The sequence below is a fragment of the Charadrius vociferus genome, unplaced genomic scaffold (genome assembly GCF_000708025.1).
Source record: "Charadrius vociferus isolate BGI_N301 unplaced genomic scaffold, ASM70802v2 scaffold54, whole genome shotgun sequence".
Classification (NCBI taxonomy): domain Eukaryota; kingdom Metazoa; phylum Chordata; class Aves; order Charadriiformes; family Charadriidae; genus Charadrius; species Charadrius vociferus.
Genome location: NW_009648350.1, coordinates 2913442 through 2922683, shown reverse-complemented (window position 1 = coordinate 2922683; position 9242 = coordinate 2913442). Strand labels below are relative to the sequence as shown.

The 9242-nt window shown below is 59.5% G+C and overlaps 2 protein-coding genes across 2 annotated transcripts in view; both read right to left on the bottom strand.

Moving 5' to 3' along the window:
• The window catches only part of GAS2L2 (growth arrest-specific 2 like 2), a 4146-nt gene extending 1591 nt beyond the window's left edge, over positions 1-2555 (bottom strand). The window contains exons 1-4 of the mRNA XM_009885209.1: positions 2198-2555; positions 1293-1531; positions 1079-1186; positions 341-465 (exon numbers count right to left, since the gene is read on the bottom strand). Coding sequence (XP_009883511.1) covers positions 341-465; positions 1079-1186; positions 1293-1531; positions 2198-2555 — 830 coding nt within the window. The remainder of the gene's footprint in view (positions 1-340; positions 466-1078; positions 1187-1292; positions 1532-2197) is intronic.
• A 5019-nt stretch (positions 2556-7574) lies between these two features.
• MMP28 (matrix metallopeptidase 28) overlaps positions 7575-9242 on the bottom strand; it is an 18916-nt gene continuing 17248 nt past the window's right edge. Inside the window, exons 8-9 of the mRNA XM_009885208.1 lie at positions 9111-9236; positions 7575-7969 (exon numbers count right to left, since the gene is read on the bottom strand). Of these exons, the coding sequence (XP_009883510.1) occupies positions 7575-7969; positions 9111-9236 (521 nt within the window). The remainder of the gene's footprint in view (positions 7970-9110; positions 9237-9242) is intronic.

Sequence of the window (9242 nt, the reverse complement as noted above, 5' to 3'; positions counted from 1 at the left end):
ACTGCCTCCTGGAACCCCTTCAAATGAGCTATCAACTTTGGCCCTCCCTTCTTTCAAAAGGACTCAAAACTGAAAAACACCTTTTTTCATTCTCGGCGATGCTGGTGCAAACCTGCGGTCCCTGCAAAGGAGCTTTTTGGGGTCCGGCTCCATCCAAAAGTCTGCCGTGACCTCTAGTGGCCACCAAAGCCAAAGAGAGTCCCCAAAACCAGACATTCCCCAGCAAAGTACTGAGGCATCATGGTAGTGAGGTCTACTGCTCCTACAAATGGCCCCAGAAGCAGCCAGACCCAGGATGGACTTCCCCCCCCCCCCCACCACCCCAGTCATGGGGCAGAACCATGGGATTTGGGGACGTGGGGACTCACAGAGCGAGGTGCAGCGGCACGGGTCGTGCTTATCCAGGTAGTGCTCCAACGTGTCCCAGCCGCCCCCGACCCGCACCATGACGTGTTCCCTCAGGATCTGCACGGGATGCCACGAGCCATAAGGTCCGGAGAGGCGCATGTGACGCATCCATGGGACCCCCCCCCACCCCCCCCTCCCTCTTTTTAAGCAGCCTGGGGGTGACACACTCAGCCGGGCTTCGTCCTCTGGTGCTCGAGAGCTGTGGGCTTGCCCGAAGTGCCACCAGGTCTCCCAAAGGACAGCTCAGTGGCACCGAGGCAGGGAGGGTCCCAGCTCCTGCTGCCATCCCAACAGACACGTTTCATCACCCCAAGGAGAGCAGGGAGCCTTTTGGGAAAAGTCCTCTCCACCGCCATGTGCTGAGCCCTTTGGGAAAGCCAGGCTGAGGGACGGATGCAGGCAGGGACAGAGCATCCCAGTGTTCCCGTTGCTGGGTAAGACCTGGCTCTGGCTTGGTGTGGGACGGCAGGATTTGTCCTGTACACATGAGTGTTTACATCCATGCAAACATGTACCGCAGGGCCGAGCTTCCCTGCTGCCCTTTTTTGGGCATAACGGTCAAAACCCCACATTGGCCCCATTTCGGGGATGGATTATGGAAGAGGCTTCATGGAGCAGAGCAGGATTCCTGGTGCCGGTGCCCCAAAAGCATAGGGCGAAGCGGACTCACCCGGACAAAGATGAGGGTGTCAGAGTCACCCACGCGATATTTCCCTTCGGATATCTTGATCATGGGGAACTGGATGGGGCAGGTACAGCGGCTCACCAGGTGCTGGACCTGTGGGCAGCAGGGACGGGTCCTCACCAGGGCTCCTGGGAAGGGTCCTGGGATGGCCGTGCCCATCTTCATCCCCATCCCCATCCCGCTCCGTGCCCATCCATACCATCTGGTCGAGGTTGTGGAGGTCCCGTGGTTTCCTGGGGGGCTGGGGCAGGGGGGTGTCTGCAGGCAGCAGGTCCAGCTCCTGGCGGAGCTCTTCCTCGATCTCCTCTTCCATCTGCACAAGGGTTGGGGCACGCATGCCGAAACGGGCAGCGCGGCGTGCCAGCTCCAGCAGGCACAGCACAAAGTTCTTCTCATTCTTCCTCAGCACCAGGTCCTCCGTCTCGAACATCAGGACATCTGGGGCAGGGCAAGTGTGGACTGAGCCAGGGCAGGCAGGGGGACAGGGATGAAGGGGACGGAGGGCACTGGTGGGATCAAAACCTGCCTGGAGGGATGTTATTCCCTGGACATATCCCGCTAGGAATATGGCTGGGTCCAACAAAGGTTGGGATAAATTCCCGGAGGAAGAGCCTTCCCCTTGGGCATCTCCAAGCAAAGGCGCTGTGGCTGTTTCATGGCATCCCAAACCACAAACCACAGCGGTTGGGTGTGCTGAGGATGTGTCACTCTGTGCCCCTTCTGGGCATCCACTGGTGGTGGGGTCAGGGTGACAGACCCTTTGCCGAAAGCCGGGACCGCTCCTGATGTCCTTACGGCTGGGATCCTGCCGTGCATGGCAGGACCACACTGCGGCATACACCCTTTCCACTTCCACCCCCCCAGTGCATATTTGCACCCAAGCAAACATGCCCGCTGCGTGCCAGCACCCTGCAAAGCTGCTGCCGAGCCCGGAGGAGTTTGTGAAAGAAATCCCAGCTCAGAGAAGTGCGCGCGTGGTGCTGCCCAACGCTGGGGTGGCACTGGCTTTGGGGGACACATGGGAAAACAGCCGGGGTGACACCAGGAGCAGCTGGAGGGGAATTGCCCACGGGGACATGGGGCAGCTGGAGCCTGGCATCTTACCTTTAATATCCATCTCCTTCCTGCACCACTGGATGAAGTTGGAGACGTTGTCCCTGGCCTGGAAGGTGCCTGGTTGTGCCGTGAGGTTGCAGGCGACGCCGGCGGCAGGCAGGCGGAGGTGGCAGGCAACACCAGGGAAGGCACGGGCAAACTCCCCAGCCACGTGGGTGACATTGTTGGCGTGGGAACAGAGCACGGCCCCTGTCTCCAGCACCTCCACGAAGGTGCCCACCTCGATATCCAGGTCGTACAGCTCCTTCAACCACTCCGCCAAGTCCTCCTTCATGGCGTAGAGGTACTGCTCGCTGGACTGGTAGGGACGGATGCTCCGCACCGCAGCTCCCGGCGTCCCCCACATTTTGCCATAAGACTGGGAGGAGACCGAGGGAAAGGGGTGATGGGGACATGGGTGATGGGAACACGGGGAGCTGCCCTGGGCTGTGTCCCCAGCCCACCTCCCCAGCAGCCACACTCACCCGGTGCCAGTTGTTCTCTGCCACCCAGGATGGTGACACCGTCCTCCCAGTGCCAGGAGCCCTTCTTGAGGTCCAAGGGCTGTAATGCAGTGTGGGGATAGGAAATCACCCTCCTGGGCAGTGGGTGTTTTGTTTCCTTCCCAAGTGCTGTTCCCTTCTCCTTGGTGACAAGGGACCGGCTGCAAACACTCCCCGTTAACCCTTCAGCGCCTGCTCCTCCGCCAGCAGCGCGGCTCCTTCTTCCCTGGATGCCCCAGGGATGGAATTTTCCCCCCAAGATCCCTGGCTCTGGGGTAGGAAGGGGTTAGAGAGCAGCTCTTCAGCATCCCAAGTTGCTCACAGCCCCAAAAGAAGTGGGATTTTCCCCCTCCCCACCATCCCTGCACCCACCTCCACCGCATGTGGGGTGACCTGGGGGCCCTACAAGGTGCATCTTCAGGGGTCTGTACCCCTGAATTCATAGCCCTGAGCCAGCCGCATTTTGGCACCCATTTCACAGGTTTAGACACTCAGCTGAGGTGCCACCGTGTGCCATTGCAAGCCCAAACACGCTGTGGTGAGGAGCCCACCCGAGTACAGCTCCCTCCTCCCTGGATGGAGTGCCCAGAGGGATGGGGAGAGGATGACCTCAGGGCAGGTCCGGTATGAGGACCTCTGAACACATCTTGGGGGTGATGCTCAGACCAGTCCCTCTGCATCCCTTCTGCCCTCCGCACCCACCCCGTGGGGCACAGCAGCACCGGGAGCTGCAAAGCCAAACCCCGAGGTGAGGGCTCGCCAAAGCCGACGGGATTGGGTCAGACATCCCTTGGAGAGACCTGGTCCTGACAGCGGTCAGACTCCCAAACTCCTTGGCTCAGCTGTCCCGCAGGGATGCTGTGCAACATGGAAACATCCCAGCGGAGAGAGCCAGAGGAGGAGGAAGAGACTGGCAACAGGGGATTGCCACTGCCATTGCTTTCTCTGCTCTTTCCAAGATGTGGAGCAAGGTGTGAGAGCTGAGGAGCCCTGCACCCCCACGCTCTGCTCCCCTGGCTCCCCCTCCACCATCCTCCCTCCTTCGCTGCACCCAGGACCCCCGGGGCAACACTCCCGGGTGCTGATCTCAAGCACCACCATTCACTCTCATCATTTCATTTCATCTGGTAAAAACTCCGGTGGCTGCTCGTGCTTGGGTGTGAATCCCTACACTTGATGCCTCATCCCTTGATCTCGCGGCAGGGGACAGACGGGTCCCATCACCTCCAAAGGTCGGGGCCAGAGCAAGTCCCCGCAGTGACCCCGCTCCCCGGGAGCCCCCTTCACTCGAGGGCTCCTACCACCCCTTACTGGGAGCTGGAAAGCCCTGAGATGTGCAGTGTGTCAGGGTTCAGCCAAAGCTCTGAGGAAATGCAGGAGCTGCACCTGCAAATCACAGAGCAAATCCATCAATCCTCTCCCCAAAAACCCTTTCTGGAAAAAAAAAAAAAAAGACGAAGGGGGTTTATTTGCATGCCCACCTTTGGGGTTTCTCTGCGCTGTGCTCCTTCGCGAACTTCTTCCCGAATTGCCCACGACAATGAAGTCTTCGGCAAAAGCCAAGCTCCTCCATGGGTGGCGTGACTCCAGGAGCTGGGGCTTTAAGAAAATAACTACCCAGTGAGTGGGCACTGCTGGGAATGTCAGAGACTCCCTCCCCAACCCAGGGCTGGCAGAGCTGCCCCAGCACCCAGGTACTTCGACAAAACCCAAATCTACCAGGGACGTGCTTAAGCTGTGGGACCGAAACGGAGCCTCTCCTGGGCTTGGAGGGCTTCTTGCTGTGTCGGGAGACCCCGTCCTCTCCCTGGAGCCAGCTGCTGATGCTCACCGCAGATCACGGTCCAGCCGGTGTCATTTTGGGGGAGGAAATGCAAGAATCCCAGCTATTCCCCCGGGGTTGGGGAATGCGTGGCAGGCTGGCCGGAGGAGTCTGCGCCTGGCGTGCTCTGCCGGGGAGGCCAGCAGGAGAAAAGGGTCCTTGTGATGCAGGATTTTCAGCCAGGGCACCCAGTGAGGCCCATGGCATGGCTCGGGGTCTAAGTCCACCTCCCCAGGTCCCCCCCACACTTGTGGGGCGCAGGCGATGCAGCACAATCACCCCATCTCTGCCAGCGACACCGCGCTCAGCCCCAGCCCTGGCAGCATCACCCGTGACCCCAAGGCATCCCGAGAGCCCACAGCCCCAGGAAAAACACCGTCGCAAACAAGGGAGGAAAAGGTAAACCCAAAAACGGGAGAGGATTCAAGGTTGTCCCACCCTCAGCCTCCAGTCCCACGGCAGAAGTGATGCTCAGCTCTCTCCTAAGGGGACATGAAAGGGGATAACCACCTGCTGCTTCTCTGCAGGTCTGGAGTGCCCCTGGGGTACAGACAACCTCATAAATCTTCCCGTCTCCAAAGCGCAGTACATGAACCAGCCATCACACTCTTTTTCTGACCCTTCTCAGTGCCCAGGGCGGACGCCTTGACAGCAAGACCTTCTCCAGCACCAGCCTTTCCCATCAATCCCCCCATCACCTCCCGCCCCCCCATCACCTCCATCACCCTCCCCATCGCGTTGCAGATCCCACGGTCGGCGGCAGCCAAGAGGGCAGGAGAGATGCAGCTTCGGGCAGGAGACGTGAGCGGGGACGGAGGCACGACCAACTCTGCAAACATCGTGACCCCCCCCGCCTGCGCCGGCCGGCAGGACCTCATCCCTGCAAGGCAAAACGCTGCCCGCAGAGTGGGCAGCGCAGGCAGGACACCCCGGCGTGTCACGGCATGAAGCAAAGCAAACAGGAGCAGCAGGGAAGGATCAAGGGAGGCAAGGGGAGGCAAGGACCTGCCTTCACGCACCAAAGGACCTGGAGGGCGCCCATCAGCGTGAATTCACCCTCCGTGCTGGAAGGAAAACCTATTAACACATCTCGAGGTGTGGAGAAATCCTCAGTAATTCGGGATGAGGCAGCAAAGAGAGTTTCCATGTTTTCATCACTGTCAGCATCATGCGCTTCATACAGTGATTTTTCAGTGAGATCCATCCCCCCCGATTTGATCCAGCAAGCACGAAAGCTGGGGCCAAATTCAGCAATAGCCGCACCGATCCCAAACACACACACACAGCTTAAATACAGCCCTTTCAGGAAACGGGAGATTGGCTTTTTTTAAAAAAAATACAAAAGCGTGACATGAAAACAAGCAGAAATCCCAACACCGCATACTAAGAGGTTTGTTTTATTTGCCATCGGGTCTCCAAGCCCTTGGGACTCCCTGGAAGTGATGTCGCCTTATTATCATTCAATTCAAAATAAAGGATGACGTGGCCCTGTCTCTTTGGTAATGTTGAAAAGCCCCCGAGGTTTTAAGCCTCAGACACCAGGAGATGAATTCCCCGTGTCCGTGTCTGCACAGGAAGGGCTCATTCACAAATATCGTGGAAAAAGGACAGAACCGCTCGTGTTGGCTCTCGGCACGGCAGGACCAGCCACAGCCCAGAGCCAAAGCCACCGACCTGAAGCCGGGCACCCAACTGGAGTCCTGGGAGAACCATTAGTGATGCAGCAGCCCACCCATGTACAACCCCAGCGTGGTGAAAATCCCCAAATCTCTCAAATCAAAGGACGTTTTAGGAAAGCCGAGCCCTGTCCTGGTCACGGACAGCCGGCATTTGCTGCCACCGCATTCAAGCCTTGGGGACCCGACGCTCCCCCACCGGCGGTGGGAGACAATGGCCCTTTGCAGACGTGACCGGTGACCCTTTGCACGGGAACCAGCGGCGTTTCGAGGTGGGGAGGCTGCTTCGGGAAAGGAATGAGGAATATGCAGCCGAGCTGTCCCCGCGAGCCTGCATGCACAGACATGTCCATCTGTCCCGCTCACCCTCTCTTCTCCTCCTCCTCCCCCAGTAATTTTTCAACCCAGTTCATCCACCTGTGGCAGAGGGCCAAAAATACATCGATCCCACCACTTGCAGAGACAGAGCAGAGGACAGACACTTTCTCTGTACACAAGAAAGGCTTCTGGGTGAGCACAACCCTTATTAGACACCGGAGAACCCACCCAGCCATCCCAAACCCATCAGAAAGCCAAGCTGCAACGCTCCTGCAACCGTCCCACAGTGACACGGTCAGCAGCTCAGCTGTACCTCCCCCCTCCCTTCACCCCAAAGAGGCTCCTACACCAAAACCCTCTGCTTTCTCCCCCAAAATCCCATGGTGGTGGTGTCTCCAGCCAGTGTCTCACCAGAGGGCTGGGATGTGAACGCAACCCAGCGAAGCATCCGCAGGGAATGGGCTTCTCCTGGAGGTGCCGACTCTCCATCCCCAGGGCAAGGGAGGGGAGGAGGCAGGAGAAGAGGAGGTCAGCTCAACACGGACCTCTATTTTTGTCCAAATGTCTCTTTTCTTGTTGTTTTAACCGGGAAACATTCTCAGTCTCTTATTTAAAACCACCCAAGCCCCAAACCAAGCCACGGTGAGGCACTTCGCTGCCTGACGGTGGGGAAAAAACAACAGCTAAAGTATCAAACAAACCCCAGTCCCAGTTTGAAAAAAAACACAAACGTAATGCTATCCTGAACGTTAACAGAAACGGGTGTGTTTGCAGCCTCCATGGCTTACACCTTTTTTTTTTTTTCTTCCTGTGGTCTTTTTTAAAAAAATATTGTCTCCCAAAGCTTTCAGCAGCAGACCCGCCTGGGCTGATGGTTGCCCCATCCGGCATTCTTCGGGGCATCGCTCCACCAACCCACAGCTCCGGCCATCCATGGACAGCCCCGACCTGCCGGTCCCTGCCGAACCGTTCCCAGACAGGAATCCAGAGTCAATTAAAGACGGATCTGGGCAACGGCGATCAAGGTGGGGTTCAGCCCACCCCCGTTTCGTCCCAGCACGCTCCACTCAGAAGAGGACCTGCCCACCGTTTGCATCCCAGCAGCCCATCCAGGGCAGCTGGGTGGCCCATTTGCCGGTGGCCACCACTTGCAGCTTCGCCCGGTCGAATTGCCAGTACTGATCATCCCGAAAGAAGTAGACGAAGCCGTCGCGGTGGGTGAGGGCGCCCGCCGTGCCGGGGGGCAAACCCTCCCAGTCCCGCAGGCTGCGGGGGTAGTAGGGCTCCACGCCGAGGGTCTCCTCACTCACCACAAAGTACTTGGGGCCTTTGAAGAGGACCAGGCGCCGGAGCTGCTGGAAGTAGAGCGCGGTGTCAGGGTGCCGGGGGAGGCCACGGGCACTGCATTTTTGGGGGAAACCTGCCTCCAAATTGGAGCCCGTGTAGCGCCAGCATCGGCCGCCTGGGAAGAGATGGGGAGAGGGGTTAGAGCCCATCCCTACAGGGTCCATTGCAGGACCAGCTCCAGGAGATGTGGAAGGACCCAGCCACAGGGCCGGCCTTGCAGCCCAAGACACGCATCTGTGACATCCATCCCACTGGTGACCCAACCACCACCACCACAGAGACAAGGCTGGGGGGGGGAAACTGAGGCACTGTAGCTCAGGGGCTTGAAGGCACGGAAAGGGACCACCCAGGACAGAGCATGGCCACCACACCATCCGTCAGCCCCCGCTGCTTCCTTGCAAACCTCCCCCCGGCTCCTGTGCGACGAGTGGGACAGATGGACCCAGACCCCTCCGGGGTTGGGACAACCCAGACCAGCACTGCAGCGGGAGGAACTGCAACCGGGGCCGAGCGCTCGGCCGTCCCCACAGAGCCGTCTCACTGCAGAGCCCCGTCCCGGCAAAGCAGGCGGACAAAAGCCCTTTTCTGCTCACAAACCACAGCCTGACCCAACCCCGGGGAGGGAGGGAGCGGCCGAGGGCTGGGGAGGGAGAGGGGCTTTTGGCTCTCACCCAGCCGGAGCAACAAAGCCCCCTTTCTGACGAGCCAGCCACTGGTTTCCATTAAAAGTTGGGGCTGACCCCGGCAGCTCGGCTGCCTGGTTTGACCTTCCTCTACCCGTCCGGCTGCAGCGTGTCACCGGGCAGCTTGCAGACGGCATTTCAGTTCCCCCGTGGCAGCTCAGCCCCCGGCACGGCGCGGGGAACCATGCGTACCATGAAAACGCCGCACTCGCCTCAGCTCCCCTGCGGCCACGCGTCTCCCGGGAGCGTTTTCTCCCCGAGACCCCAAAGAGCGTGATGTGTCTTGGTTTATTTTCAAACACGGGTGAGAGCAGCTCTCCTGAATGGGGAAACTGAGGCACGAGGGGGTGATGCAGGCTGCCGGGGCGATACGTCCTCGTCCATACGGTTAATCCACGGCAGGCACCGAGCGCAGGGCTCCTGCGGGTTTTTGCACACCTGGGACCCAGCGATGCCCCAGTTCTGCACTGGGATGAGACCAGCAGGAGGGGACAGGAGAAGATGCTCCAGCCGGATCACAGGTAGGAGCAGCAGCAGCCCTGAGAGGAGCTCTCCTGCCTGTGCCTCACCTACCTTTGAAGAAGTAAAACTTGCCGCTGAGCTGGGACCAGGCGCAGGCATCGACGCCGGCGGGGAGACCGGGCCAGCGCGTCTGCAGGGGCTGCGGGTCAACGGCGGTGCCGCCTGCCGGCCCTACCCCCGTGG